Source organism: Ambystoma mexicanum, chromosome 4p (assembly GCF_040938575.1).
Source record: "Ambystoma mexicanum isolate Mex_15411 chromosome 4p, UKY_AmexF1_1, whole genome shotgun sequence".
In the NCBI taxonomy this organism is placed as follows: Eukaryota; Metazoa; Chordata; class Amphibia; order Caudata; family Ambystomatidae; genus Ambystoma; species Ambystoma mexicanum.
The window spans coordinates 1,288,587,641-1,288,603,816 of NC_090927.1; the positions used below are offsets into that span (position 1 = coordinate 1,288,587,641).

The 16,176-nt window shown below is 47.9% G+C and overlaps 1 protein-coding gene across 1 annotated transcript in view; it reads left to right on the forward strand.

Annotated features, from left to right (window-relative positions):
• Positions 1-16,176, forward strand: part of LYST (lysosomal trafficking regulator) — a 3,942,656-nt gene that overhangs the window by 1,409,286 nt on the left and 2,517,194 nt on the right. The window contains exon 21 of the mRNA XM_069606985.1: positions 11,776-11,974. Within this exon, the coding sequence (XP_069463086.1) occupies positions 11,776-11,974 (199 nt within the window). The remainder of the gene's footprint in view (positions 1-11,775; positions 11,975-16,176) is intronic.

Below are 16,176 nucleotides of genomic sequence, written 5' to 3' on the forward strand. Positions count from 1 at the left end.
AGTTCAGTAAAGTGAAAATAAAAACGTTCCTTTTTAATTTGAACATTGAAAATATCCATATGCAGCTTTCAGGGTGACTAAAAAATGTTTTAATGAAGAAAAGCATGTTCCCCGAGCTTTGTTGACAAAGTTAGCCCGTGTTGTGAAGAAAGTGTCACCGGCATATGAGCGCTTCTCACGCTATGTCCGATCCGAGCAGCTGACGGAAGATGTCTGCACCAGTGATCATGGGACATCGCTGTCATAGGCCTCACTCACGGAGGTTCCAGAGCGGAGCAAACAGGAAAGTTCAGTGCCATGGAGACATCACCATGGACCACCAGGGATATTAAAGGTAGCTCACAACTACATTTAATGAGAATTTATATACCCTCAATATATAAAAATTATAGTAAATGCCACTGGAGCGGAAGTGCAACGGATTAGGCGGCCGTCTCCATCGGCGCTTAGACACGCCCGCCCTTGCCATGGTTTTATGAGATAGAGAATAATAGCATGTCCAAATATCTTTCTAGAATACTTTTCTAGCGTGTACTCTGGACAGCAAGCAACTCGGCCACAATATAAAATATACAGCATAGTATCTACATACCTTACAGCACAAGCACACCCCTGCACACACCAGCACAAACTAGCAAACAGCATCTAGATAACGTGCAGATGCACTGTTGACAGTTTATATATTCTGTCAAACTACAATGGCTGCTGGGAAACTGTTTTTCCGGAAGCCGACGCCTGTCAAGAGCCTGAAATTCCTTACGTGTGTGCAAGTAAAAGCACATACAATTGTTGAAAGCTAACAGTGCTAATACAATCGAAATGCTGAGACGATAAGCAAATACATAATATATTACAGCTGCAGTAGGGGGATTTTCTAGCTTCCCTCAACTTCAAAGATGTATACTTCCACATCCCTATTTGCCACTCAAACCGCGGCTACCTGCGCTTTCTGGTGGCCGGTGTACGTTACCAATTCCAAGCTTTGTCCTTCAGGCTTTGCTTAGCCCCAATAGTGATTACAAATTCCTTGCTCCGGTGGTGGCTCATCTATGCTGAGCAGGCATCCATGGCCACCCATACTGGACGATTGACTGGTGAGGGCCCTATCTTATTCCTTGGCCACAAGGAACACACTGTCCATCATTCAGTGTCTGCAGCGCCTGGGTTTTTCCATCAATTACCCAAAGTTGTGTTTAATACCAGCGATGCCGCCTCTTTAACTTGGGGCAAAGCTTGACACACTTTCCTGCACAGCAGTACCATCAGACGAATGGGTGACCACCCTCTGCAAGGTGCTCCAGCTCAGTAAGTCTACAGAAATATCTGTCCGCACTTACAAGTCCCTGTTGGGCATGATGTCGTCCTGCATTCCTCTAATCGGTCATTACAGACTATGCATGCATCCTCTGCAGGAATTTCTGGACGCTCGTTGGGTGCAGGTTTCAAGGTCCTGGTGGGACTGCATCACACGAACACCACAATTCAGACCCAACTTTTGCTGATGGTCCGTCAAGGCCCACCTTGTACAGGGCACTCCCTTCGGCTACCAGCTCACTAGATTACTGTCACGACGGATGCTTCTCTGGAAGATTGGGGAGCCCACTCAGGATCTTCACACCAGGGGTCTGTGGACACAGGAGGAAAAGCTTCTGCACATCAACCTGCAGGAGCTGAGGGCAGTTTTATGGCCCCTCAAGTCCTTCCTCCTCCCAGGGAACGTGGTTTAGATCTCTGTGGACTAAACCATGTCCATGTTTTATATCCTCAAGCAAGGAGGCACACAATCCCTATAACTGTCAAAGGAGGCTCTGTCCCTGTGGTACTGGATATTACAACACTGGATGTATCTTCTTCCCCTCCACCTTCCAGGCCTTCAAAACACCTTATCGGACTCTCTCAGCAGTGAGCTACGCTCTTGTCATGAGTGGGAATTGCACGACGATCCGCTTCACCAGATGTTCCAGAGTTGGGGCATGCCAGAGATGGACCTCTTTGCAACCTACAACAGCAAGCAGTGGAAATGCTTCTCAAGCAGGTTCTCCCCCTGCCTCCCTGTCCTGCCTGAGCCTGGGGGATGCCTTTGTTTCCTTGGAAGGGGAAATTCCTGTACGCATACGCTCCATTTCCTTTTCAGACTTTATTGGTGCAAACTGATATTAGTGGCCCCTGCATGGTCAAAACAGTTTTGGTACTCGGACCTTCTCGCGCTCTCATCAGCACTGCCACTCAGGCTGAAACCACACCATGCTTTACTATCCAGGAACCAAGGAGCGGTGCTGCATCACGACCTAACCTCACTCAATCTTACCGTCCGGCTTCTGCGTTCCTAGAGTTCGTATCAATCCCACTACCGCAAGACTGCCAGGTAGTCCTAGCTGGAGCTCTGTCCCCTTGAGCATGTTACAGAAGTAAATGGAAGTATTTTTAGGTGTGGTGCAGAAGCCAAAGTCTACAGCTCCAGACCACCCAGCCACAGGACATATTGCCATATCCACTATCTCTTGCACAAGCAGATCTGACACACCCTATCAAGATGCATTTTTCTGATATACCCAGGTACAACCGCTTGACTGGCGTTCCTTCCCTTTGGTCGCAACGATTGGTGAAGGAATTTTTTATGGTTTATTCAAGTCTTTCCTCTCGGTCAGGTGTCCAGCATTGTCATGGGAATTGAACGTTGTCCTGTCAAGGCTTATGAAACCACCCTTTGAGCCTTTTCACAAGGCTTCCCTCAAACATCTCTCTTGGAAGACTGCTTTTTTGGTGGCCATGATATCAGCCCAGAGAGTGGGTGAAATTCATGCTTTTTCTATCAAAGCTCTTTATTTGCTATTTCACAAGTCTTAAGTCATTCTACGAACTAACCCTATGTTTATGGCGCTCACGTTCACCTTAATGAGCTGGTGGTCTTACAAGTGTTCTTTGGCACGCCTACTTCGTCTGCTGAATGGTTAGTACATTCCTTGGACGTAGCGCGAGCCCTTAAATACTATGTTGATCGTACAAATTAATTCTGCCAAACGGACAATATTTTCGTGACATTTAACCCGTCTGGGCAGGGAAAGGCTCTGTCCAAGTCTTCCATTTCAAGGTTTAGTGCTGCTTGCATCGCCTTCTGCCACCAACAAGCTGGAAGACTGCTTCTGGGCATGCCTAGGGCTACTCCACCAGGCTAGTGGAGGCTACTACTACTTTTCTCTCTGGTCTTCCACTGCAAGACATTTGTCGACAGGGATTCTGCCGCAGTGTCCAGTGTTGGCCAGTTCTTCTGAACCTGTTTGCGTGAGGTTCGTCTCCAGTGTTTCAGCAGGGAGCTTGCCTCCGCACTTCATGGGTTTTAACACTATTTTGTAATCTATTCACAGCATGTGAATCTATGAAAGATCCAATGCTCGAGATGCAATACGTTACTTAATTGTAACTCCTGTTTTCCAGTATTGTTATCTTTAATAGATTCAAATGCGAACCTCCTGCCTACCCCCCCTGGCTCTTCTTGACTAATATTGCCACTCTTGTGCGCTTGCCAAAATTTGAAGATGGCCGACGGTGTGGAGCTAAGAGAGCCTTTGCTTTTGGCTGTGGGCAGTATGCCCCAGAAGTGACTACTAGAGCACTAAAGTGACTGAAGTGTTATGTTTAAGTTTAAACTGCTCCATGTTACCAAGGATTCCCAGCTTGATGACGGAATATTCACAGCATGTGAATCTATGAAAGATACCAATGCTGGAGAACAGAAGTTACAGGTAAGTAACTTATTCTTTCTGTTCCCTAGCAAGGGACGCCCATCATCTATGGAGGAAAGGGGACTATGGACTAGGAGGAAGTTAGTCAATGTGGTGAGTAACTTTCAATTTTTCTTTAATAAGATGCTTCAGTTTCTTCATTTTATTTGTTTCTTTTGTTCTTGATTTTTACAACACGACCTTCTGGTGGGGCTTCCTCCTTGTTCATCTCAGTCATTTTCTTGAGCCACAATTCCTTATGGGCTTGGGGCCTTCCATATTTTTAGATTTCTTTGCTTGCAAGCCCTGCTAACACCCTGTTTTCATCAAGGCCCCTCCACCACTCTCGTCTCTACTTGAGTATGCCTTGACACAGTCATGACTAACTTAATTTATAGAGTTATCCAGCCCTGAGAGTTCCATCTCCTTATACCTAGCCTGAGATGTTTCTCCATTTGCCAGTTGACAAATAGACTGGACTAACTACATTGTTGTTCTCCTCTTCGACTCTAAGCTCAACTGAGTACTCCAAGGGTTCACAAGTTCTTCCGTTAGTCAGGGTAAAAGAGGGCTCACACATGTTAAGGACTCTCCCTTTCCTCAATTTTTTCCACTATTATGAAGCCTTCGATAAAATTCAGCTTTCAGTTCTTAACTCTCATGTGAGATTTTATCTCTCTCAGGTCATAATTTATGTTTTCATAAACTCTCACCAGAGAATTTAACATGAAATGCAGGGCTGAGATTGCGGACCCTGCTTCCTCACCCAGCGTGGGAGGTTCGGGGGGCATTATCTAGAATTATCAACTGTACTAGAAGCAAACTCCAAATTCTTCTTGAGCACATGCTCACCTTGTGTATCCTCCGGCATTGAAAGGAAAGCTTCCTTATCGGCATTATACTCTGTACTTCTCTCAGATAAAGGATTAGGTGTACCAAACAAGTGCCTGATACTAACGTGGTGGGCACTTTCAGATCTTTTAAATTTGTGGGCGTTGGAAACTTGCAACCCCCTTCCAGAATGAGCCTCATCCTCTGCCAATGACCAGGCCAAGGATAACCGAGCCCTATATGCCAACTCCTGTGAAACCACTGCCACCAATAGACACGTCCGGTATCAGATCTGCCACTGGACTTGTCCTGTGTATTTCCACATAGCTTGTTTTGTTGCCATATGTGGAGAATCCTGTGGATCCCCACTAAAACCCTGACTAAAGTCTCCTTCCAGGTGGCCAGGAGAGGGTAGACTCTTCCTGATCCCAATCCTGGGGGTGGTGTACTGCGGGATCATCACCTAGGAGGAGACAAGGCCAAGGGAAGTGGCAGAGATTTTGCAGGCTGAGACACTGTATTTCTCCTTGAAAAGGAAAACTCTTGGCATAGATTTAGAGGGGGAATTGGCCCTGCCCTTTTTGATATATCTCGACCTCCTACTAAGGATTGGAGGGTAAACTCTGAAGACATGATTCAACAGTGTTGTACCCAAAGAACAAGTCTTTTCTACACCTAAAATTCCATGCCAAAGGTATACCAAAATGAATGACCGGCATATGACATTTCCTGTCCCACCTGCCCCTAAAAAGGTAAAACCCTATAATCCCTTTCCCAATAAAATCAAGGGAAGAAAAGTCATCCTTAAACTTTTTAAAGAAGTAAGAAAACCAAATGACTCTAAAATGGACTACATGTCCCAGAGTCCCTCAGGGACTGACACAAAGAGGACAGCTGGAGGCATATAGAAGCCAAGGACAGGCAGGCAGCCCTAATAGCTTTTAGTAGGGTCAGACAATTGTATCTGAAGCCATTTAACCCACCTTAGGGGCATAAAAGGCTGCAGCAGGAAGGAGCAGTAGAACGGAGCAGGAGCTGGAAGGTTGGCAGTAGTAGCAGAAGGAGCAGAGCACGAGGCTGGCAGTTCACTAGGAAGTATGTTCACAGAAGGGACACCAGAGCAAAGGAAGAGCAGATTTCACCTGCAGGCTCTGAGTTGGTCATGTGCTCACAAACCCTGTTTGGCTGTGGCTGCATTGGAAGGGTCTGGGAGGAACTGGCAGTCTTTCAAGGTGTGCCTAATTGCTGTGTGCAGCGGCAAGCCGAGGTAAACTAGAGAAAGAAAGACTCCCATCATCAAGGTAAATTAAGTACCAGATGCCAATATCGTCGCAGCTCTACCGCCAGGATACCGTCATACTCAGAATGATGCCCATAGTCCTTTATCTAACACACCTATTAGATTCAGGACTCATTTTCAAATCCCTAAATGTCCACTTTGCTGCCCTCCCTGTGTACACCACATCTCAGAGCAAGGTCTCCTATTGGAAAATTCCAGTGATTGATGCCATATCTAAATGGTTTGTCAAATGCATCATACTATGTTAATCTCTTGCCAAGAGAGATTTACATTTACGCCTAGAGCTCACTCTACTCGAGGCACAGGAGCTTCTATAGCCTTTGTTGCAAATGTTCCTCTTGGTTCTATATGCACAGCAGCTACCTGGAGTTCTGTTCCCACTTTCACTTAACTTTACTGCTTAGACACACATTTTAAGTCTGATTCTCAGGTGGGACAAGCGGTGCCAAGACATCTCCTTGCTTCTGTTTCTTTACTCATCCCACCACCACCTCCTGGTACTGCTTGCTTATCTATGCACAGCATGTGATTCTAAGCAGTTTCACAAGCATCAGAAGACGTACATTACTCATTGTAATCGTATTTCTGGTTCTTATATCTGCTTAGATTGACATGCGCCACCCTTCCTCCCCACTTGGAGTAAAAGGAACAGACCCATTTTACACCTTACTATCTTCTGTACTCAGTCACGCATTATATAAGGCACCCTCACGACAGAACAAAAACAACTTGTCGGACCTCGACGACTGAAGGATTTTGGGTACACTACACATCACACCCATGTCAACGACGCTTTTCGATCTTCAAAAGAAAGATGCAGTACTCCTTGATTACCACTAGATGTCAGACTATATGCACAGCATATGAATCTAAGCAGATACAAGCACCTGAAATATGATTACGGTGAGTAATGTATGTCTTCTGTGTATCAATTATCAAGTTGACGTGTAAGTATCTAGAAAAACGGAGCTCCATGATGAAATGGGACAGATTGACTTAATTCCCAGTAGATGTGATCTTTGACTTGATCAAAAATGTTCACTTACTATGTATTTAGAAGAGTACAAGGGAACAGTGGGTAGTCTTTTTGAGTTGGTTTGTGGTAGGGCTTGACCATTCAAGGATTACAGGTCTGGAAGATACCAACATCAAGTTAAGTAATTGGATAGAAAAACTACAGAAATGGAAGAAGGGACAGGAAAGAGGAGTTGGGTCTAATTTGCCTCCCTCAAGTGGTTTGATTACATTGCTATACCCACAGTTGAGAGAAGGATACAATTTGGGAAGAGGAGGGAGCCATTATTGAAACCCTAAGCACCTGAAGCTTGACATGAAATTGCAATGATGAATGCACGCCCGTGCAAGTACAACTCCACATCTCCCTTACAAGCGCAGACTCCAAGTGCGAAGAGAGCTGATGCGCACAGCATCGGCCCCAAACTGAAGCCCTGGCTGGGAAAGCAACTAGTGCTACCACCACTTAAATACTTCCCATACTCAAGAAATACATCAACATTTAACTCAAAAAGAATGGTTGGCCCCCAGAGGATATGTGAACAGGTGATGAGTGTGTGCAAGCTAGGGATGCTTTGATACAGGAAATTGCAATAATGTGCCTAAAACCGACTGATTTGGCCCAAAATGGATAATTGCAAACAAAATAAAGATGAGTGCCTGTTGATTATCTTGATTGAATGTTGATTTTAGACATCATTCTGGTATGAAAACGCTTGAAGAGATGGCTCAAGAGGCTGCTTTTGTTAAAGTGTCACTGTTGACAATTCAGCTGCAGTTGAAAAATATTTGTGGGGTGGCCAACAAAGTCCCCCTCTGAATTTGTGTCTTTAGCAAATCGCTGTTTCTTTCAGTAGCAAAAGTATGAGATACGTGAATGTCAAAAAATGTTACTTCAATGAAGAATTTTTTAAGCAGGAGTGAAGTTAGGCAAGGTTTGTGCATGGGGTGGGGGGGAGCTGCAAGAGATACCAGATGACCAAGGAGAGGAGGTAAGATGTAAAGGTTGTGTTTGTGGTGCCGCGATGCAGAACACATTCAAAATTAGCTAATTACTAGTAATAGTCCCTGGCGCTGTTCTAAGCAGGAGGGGCATTGGAAGTTTTAGTGCCCAAATAAGCCTTCGCTTCGAGCCTCAGGAGCAGTTATGTACTCTGCCCCTAATTTTCCAAACGAGAAGGCCAAAAATGTTCAACCACAAGTCAAGCAGCAGAATAATGGCAAGAAATGCTTATGTGAGAATTAGGACATCCCTCTTGAAATATTTATTCTCGTAGACAAAGCACTTCCTTTTTATTTCACATGAAAGAAATAGAATAAGTGTGTCATGTTTAGTAAACACGTGGGGTGAATCATTCAGCAATGATGTGTAAAGATTTTATGAACATCCAACTGTAATCCGAAGCTGTGAGGACTGTAGGTATTGTTCATTATACACTAATTCATTTCTCAGCTAAACCTTCAACAGTATCTCTTTGTTGAATTTCAGACAGTGATGTGTTTCTGTTGAGCCCATTGCCAACAGTAAATCTGCTAGGCTGTGATCTCGTGTGTAAATTGCGATGTTCTGTTTACTGTACTCCAGATGGTGGTGTTTTAGACATCCTTAATGATTACAAGGGTGGATCCTTGGGGGTAAGAGAGGAGAGGGCATGCAAGGCAGGCAGATGTGGAAGAGCAAATATGGTTGCATTTCTTTTTACACAGTATCCATATTTTCCAGACGAATCAGCTGTTGGTGGAGTGTAGGTGTTCTAAATCTAGCTAGCAGGCAGAGCCAGGCTAGATGAGAACGTTTATGAAAGATGTTTAATCTGCACCCCATTTTGCATCTTGGGAGGGTGGGATTGAGCACTGTGCAGTGTTCCACCAATATCCTGAAGTGTTCTAGGCTTGTAACACCATGTTGCACATCTGGAGATTTCAACATCCACCTGGATGCCTCCTGTACCCCCTCTGGACTCTTTTGCGACCGCTGCGACTCTCTCTCACTCAACATTACCCCTCTGGCCCGACTCATTCTGCAGGGCACACTATCGATGTTCTGATATCTTCAGACCTTCCCCTCGCTGTCCCTCTCTCCACTCCTCTCTCCTGGAGTGATCACTTTCTCCTAGCCTCCCACCTCACCCTCCCTACCCCGCAGGTCAAGCCACCTCCGTCACTGCCACCCACCTTCTCGGTCATCCGATCCATGAAGCGCGTGTCAGTTGAGGCTTTCGCCGCCACCTTCTCACCCCCCTAACCCCCCTCTGGCTAACTCTCACCCTGACACAGCCCTCTCCACGCGCAACTCTTCTATATCTGATACTCTTGATATCCGTGCCCCTGTCATGAGAATCCGCCTGAAGCCCAAAGTCAAGTGTAACTCCTGGTATGACTCAGACCTCATCACCCTAAAACGCAAGTGTAGGGTTGCTGAGAGGAAATGGCGTGCTTCAAGTTCATCCTCTGACAAACTGGCCTGCCGTCTGCTGCAAAGGCAATACTGGCTCTCCGTCCTCCCCAAGAAGAGAGCTCATATCCAAGCCCGCGTCTCTGCAGCATCTAACAACTCGGCTGAACTCTTTAAAATCTGCAAGGAACTGGCCAATCCTGCCGCAGTCTCTACCTCTCCTGTCCCTTCCCAGGCCCTCTGCACGGCACTGGCTTCTGACTTCATTTCTAAATCTCAGGACATCCTGTCCTCACTTTCCTCCTTTCGCCTCCCTCCCGCTATTCCCTGCTCTTCCTCTGGCCCTTCTGCAGCCACCCCTCCTTCTCTGCCTTACCCCTTTTCTCTGCAGACAAGGTTTCTGGACAAGTCCGATCTATGAAAGTCTTGTCGAAACAGATTCACCCCTGTTCCTCCAAAACTATCAAGAACCCCATCGACTCCATGGCTCCTGCCCTGGCCGATTTCTGCAATCACTCCTTCGCCACTGGAGTCTTCCCTTCCCCCCCGAAGCACTCCCTTGTGCACCCTCTTCTTAAGAAACCCTCTGCCGACCCCTCCTGCCTCGGTAACTATCGCCCAATCTCCGCTCCCTTCCTGGTCAATCTCCTGGAGAAACTGGCCATCTCCCAGCTCAATCTCCACACTGAATCTGTTGGTTGTCTTCATGACCATCAGTCTGGCTTGAGAGCTGCCAGAAGCACAGAAACTGCTCTCCTGAACATCCGTGAAGACCTGCTGACCAACCTTGACTCTAACACCTCATGCGTTCTCATCTTGCTTGATCTCTCCTCTGCCTTTGACACTGTCAACCATGCCATCCTGCTCAACCGTCTCCATGATAACCTGGGTATCACTGGTCAGGTCCTGGCGTGGCTGACTTCTTTCCTCTCCAACGACCCTCCCAGGTCCAACTTGGGTCCTTCCTCTCTGACATCTTTTTCTCTACCTGTGGTGTCCCCCAGGGATCTAACCTCTCTCCCTGGCTGTTCGACCAATACCTGGCAGTCCTTGCCCACTGCATCGCTGCTCTCTGTCCCAACTTTCAGTGCTATGCGGATGATACCCAGCCCCTTTTTAGGCTACCCTCGGCCTCATCCTCTCCTTCCCTCATCTCTGACTGTCTGTATGCCATACAGGAGTGGTGTGCCGCCAACAACCTCTGCCTTAATGCCAGTAAGCCTGAGATTCTACTCATCGGCACACCCACTCCCTCCTTCCCTGCAGCTCTCTGGTCGGCCTCTCTTGGCCTTCTTTCTACTCCCACCTGCAAGGTGAAAAACCGCGGGGTCATCTTCGACTCTGCACTCTCCTTCTCCCCTCACATCTCTGACGTCTCTAAGTCGTCACACTACCAGCTGCCGCTCCTTAGAGGTATTCTTCCTTTCCTCTCCTTCCCCCAGAAGCTCGCTGTCTCCAGAGCCCTGGTCCTCTCTAGGCTGGACTATTGTAACAGCCTCTATCTAAATCTGACTGCCTCTACTCTCCGCCCTGTGCAACTTATCCAGAACAGGACTGCGAGACTTGTCCTTGGCCACAAGCCCAGGGATCGTATCTCTCCAGGACTGAAATCTCTGCACTGGCTCCCAGTGGTTTTGAGGATTAAGTTCAAAACCCTCTGCATTGTACACAAGGCCTTCTGAGGTCTGGAGCCGCAATACCTTCAACTCTCTCTTCCTAAATATCTTCCTTCTCGAGCTCTTCGCTCATCCGCCTCCAACTCCCTCAGGGTCAGTCGCTTCTCCAAGCAACAAGTTGGTGGCAGATCACTCTCTTAGGCAGGGGCCTCTCTCTGGACCAGCCTTCCTGCCCCCCTGAAACTCGAGGAGAACCATCTCCGGTTCTGGAAGCACCTCAAAACCTTCCTCTTTGCTTCTGCTTTCTCTCCACCTCTCCCCTGCTGAATTCCTGACTGAAACTGCACTAGTTATCCGGCCACCCTTTCTGATCTCTGGCCCAGGCCTTGTCAATTGTCCACCTGCACTGCCTCCCTGGCAACCCCTGCACCTGGGGACCGTTTTTCTGTATCCCTAGAGTCCCCCTACCAGAACTTATATCTGCACTTCCTTGCACTTGCCACCAGCTGGCCGTTTTATTTATCTTATTTATGCCACTTTCCCATGTACGTACTGCACTTTCCCCTCTTCCTTCCCCCACGCACTTTTCCTTTTCCCCCCTTCCCATGCACTTGCGCGATCTGAATGACACCTGGCCTAGTAGGATCATTGTCTGTCCTCCCTTTGTTCCCCCCCTTGCCTCGTCGCGCCTTGAAACACTTGTGTATAGGCGCGTTATAAATGCCATATCATATCTAAAAGTAATGCTTAAAGTCACATTTTTCAGTTGCAACGTTTTTGTGCTAGTATGATTGGCCAATTAGAAAGGCCCTTCTAAATCTGTTTCATATATTTATAAAGAATAATATAGTAAGTACATTTTCTGTCTAGTTGATAATCATTTCATTTATCTTGCAGGAACACAGTGAGTTACATCTAGCATCAATGCCACTCAAGGTTTGTCAATCATATGTGAAAATCATTGAAGAAGTGCTTGGCTCTCCCCCACACTTGGAGCTACTGAAACTAATTATGGATTTCCTGTTAGCAATTCATCCTCCGACGAATACATTCATCAGTCACAACTCCACCAATTTCTTCTTCTCCTTGCACATTGGTAACATATTTACATAGATATAATGATTTTTATTTTCAGTGTTGTGAAATAACCAGCCACGATCTTGATTTGTGTATTTTTCAATAAATTAGTAATTATGGGTTCATTTTCTTTTCATTGTCCTAGACAAGAACATATGCCAAGTGGTGCTCTGCTTTCAAAAATCCAATACTACTACTGTATTCGAAATTGCCATCTGTTTAGGAATGACAAAGTGCCTACAATTAATCATTCAGGCGAAGCAGATTCAAGTTTGACAGTTTCCTAATGCTAGTCTTTGTCCATAAAGAGTGGCACTGGAACCCATTGGCACCAATCTTGGGAACCTCTGCCCTCACAGCCATCAACCACTCACTAGCAATATTTACAGATAATGAAAAAGTATTGGGGCTAAAACACACCTCTGCCTAACACTAGTGCCTTTTGGGATTGTCCCTGTTACCTCTTTCACCCAAACATCATCCTTGTGTTTGTTCCCTAATGAATGGCCCTGCACAACTCCATCTCCCTATCCCTAGGATCACCATGCAGAACATTCCGGGGAAGACCCATGTTGACCCTGTTGAAGGCAACCTTTAGCTCTACAAAGACCAGATATGCCGCAAACCTCCAGAACAGACAAATTTCATGCTAAAAAACGAAAACAATTCAGGCACTGCACCAATAGCCTCATAGCAATTCTTACACTACCCCATCCCCTTTTCACCTCTGTCATGTTCCACAAACCCTGAAAACCCCAAATCTTCCCAAGCTTTATTTTGCAAAACAGCTTGCAAAAATGCTTATGTGCCACACCGTATCGATTGGTAATTGCTATAGATTTCCCTACATCATTTTTGGGACTAGTCAGAAAAAGGGAATTTTTTGGTTTCTATCCCAATCTCAAAATTAACTAGTTTCTACCTAAAAAAAGGTCCTAATATTTATGGGAAGGATTGAAGAAAGTTCCCTGAGGACCCCGTCCTCTCTGGTGACTTGTCTCTTTAAACGTGCAATTGCCCGTTTTACCTCTGGTAATTTAATTCAATCACTTGAAGGTGAAACGGTCAGGTAAAGGGTACGTGGTTTAAGAATTCTAAGCTTTGATTCCCCCATAAAGAACTCTAAAATACTCTTCCCAACCATTACTCCTAGTATTACTGCTTTCTTAGGGAATAAAATGCATGGTCCGGAGGGCATGGTTTCGGGGGCCATGTAGAAAGACGTGCTCTTGGGGAGCTCCCGTGATCAGCAGGATCATGAACGGAATAAGAGCAGTTGAAGATGCCAGCGGCTGCTGAAAATACGCATGGACACTTATGAAGGTGCCGGGAGCGCCTTCTGAACTTTTTGGACATTCGCGATGAGCAGAAGAGAAGTTCTACCCGCTACTGGATTACGCAAGTCGGAGGGAGAAGGAGATGCAAAATGGCCGGCGGGGCCCGAGAACAAAGGAATCCGTCCACTCCGTGACGAAACTGCTACAGTTGCAGAAGGGGAGCGAGCCGTGCTGTAAGGTGCACCGAGACACTTTGCAGCAAGATATGCGTGCAGGCGGGCCTGGAGGTCTAGAGACCTGCATAGTCAGGCGTGTGCGGTGCCTGACGCACATCGCGTGGACCCCTGGACTTGCGGATGCTGAAGGCCGTAGACGACCGGAGCGACGAAGGGAAGGGAAGGGATCGGGAAGGTGCCGCCTGGAAGACGGACCACGGCCTCGGATGTTTCACCGAGACACTTTGTTTGCAATGACACAGGGGCAGGCGGGCCGGAAGGTTTATAAGCCTGCAGAGGCAGGTGCGTGGACCCCCGGACTGGCGGTCGGAGAAGACTGCAGGCGGAGAATTGGGACCGCGAAGGGGCTGCCTGAATTATAGACGGTGGCCGCAAGAGTCTGCATGCAGGTGAAGCGACGGTGCTTCTGATCTCAGCGTGTTACAACAAAAGTGAAACCGTGCAGGACTGCTCAAGCTGGCGGCTGGACTCAGAGAGGTGCAGGGAACGGGGGATGGCGGCCTGACCTAGAAGAGTGAGGGGAAGCAGCCAAGGGGCACATGCATACGGATCGACGGATGCACGAAACTCGAAGCCAGCTGTGCCCACGAGGTGCGCGCACGAACAACATCAGGGGCCGCGGATGGAAGCAGGCAAGTGCACGGGGGGTGTGGAGCTGCGCTGGGGACATGGAAGACCAGAGCAGATGCGCACTGTGATACAGTCGCGTGCAACAACGCGCAGAGTGCGGGTCAGGCGGCCGGTGTGGGACATTGATGGTGGCTGAGTGGGTGGAATGTCGCAGAAGGCAGTGCATGGGACAATCCCTGGGGATACTGGACTGAGGCTGCGGCCCCGAGGGCAAGCGCGGGAGTGACGCTGGCCAGAGACAATAGCCGCCTCGCGTAGAAGAGCCGAGAGGTGGGCAGACAAGGCTGATTGCAACATATAGCGAGTTAAAGCCCTTGAGGCCCGGAGGCCATTATAGCTGTGAACAAGGATGGGCCATACAGCGTACTCTGGGCACAGTGCACTGAATGACGATACACGAGTGAGAACGGAGTGTATAACTGGTGCGGCATCAGGGATCGACAAGGCTCTGGGGGGTCACACGGCGCAGGGCATATCCAGCCTGTACTTTGAAATAGGTTGGGGCCACCAGTGCGGCAGATCCTCCCTTGACATTCAAGTGTGGATAGGAGGCTGTCCCTGACCGGAGAAATGTCTAGTAAGCCCCTGAGGGTGAAGGCCAAACAGCCCATGCTGGATAAATATACCAAGACACCGACTGGCCCAGATGGAGCCAGAAATAAAGACAAAACCTCAGCAGGGGTAATGGCCGCTGTGAGCACAAATCGGGAGCTCCTTGAGGCGATCGCCGACTTGAAGGCGGCCTGGGAGACCAAACTCCAATTGGCTGTGACAGAATTGAAGACAGCAATGGAACTCCAAGTGGGGGCGGTACAAGAAGATGTGAACCTCCTCAGGCAGAATGTCAGGACTCAGGCGGAATGCACGCAGACTCTGGAGAAAGAGATGGGTCCAACCGCAGTGGACTGTGCTGCGCACAAACGGGAGCTACACGCCCTAATGCAACGGGTGGGCAATATGGAGAGTAGGGCGGAGGAGGCGGAAGGGCGTGCCCGGAGGAATAACATTCGCATTGTCGGACTACCAGAAGGTGCCGAGGGCCTCAACCCCACGGAGTTCGTCGAAAATATGCTGCTGCAAGACATCACCGGTGGAACCCTGTCTCAGGGATTTGCTGTGGAAAGAGCGCACAGGGCCCTGACGAGGAAACCACCGCCAGGAAATACGCCCAGGCCAATGTTCGCCAAGACCCTCAATTACCGGGACCGGGAAAGAATTCTTGAACACTTCCGCAAAGGGGGAACAATACAACGGGGAGCGGCAAGCATAACTGCCTACCCAGATTAGACCCTGCAGGTACAGCGGAGCCGTATGAACTTTGGATCGGTCAAGAGGAGATTGCGGGAAGCTGGATACAGATACATGCTGCTCTACCCGGCCAAGCTAAAGGTTTTTTATAAGAACAAGACGTTGTTCTTTGACACTCAGGAAGAGGCCATGGGATGGCTAGACATGCAGAGCTGCCCTCAAGAGCCAGATATTCGGAAAGAAGATGGAGCAGGACGAGACGAGTAAAGCTGAGAATCTGGTGGGACTTCAGACTGTGGGACTTGATTATAGTCATTGATGCAGCTGGAAGGCAGGTACGCTTTGGTTGGCAGGAAACATGATCCGTTAGCACTGAGACTGCTGCGTGATGAAGGAGCCTCTTGGGGCCGTTCTTTATATTCCCATTTAGAGTTTAGTTTGGTCACTGATAGTGAGGTGACACCATGCCGGGTTCTTAATTGGGGTTTCCAAGGTAGAACCAAATGCGGGGATGCCTGAGATCCAGGGATGGAGCTGGGCAGTTGTTTGGGTTGGGGGTGTTCAAGTTTAAACATGAGCCTTGATGGAGGAACTAGAATCAGTAACGTGCGTGGTGTGGGGGGGAGGGCTGCTTGGAAAGGGGAAGGGGGGCTATCGATGAACCATGGGGGACCTTAAGATATTAACGTGGAATGTTAGAGGGCTCAACAGTTATCTGAAGTGAAATAAGGTTATGCTGTATTTGAAGCGACAGAAGATAGACGTCGCCTTGCTACAGGAGACGCATTTAACGCGAGAGAAAATGGAGTTGGTGGGGAGGAAATGGAAAG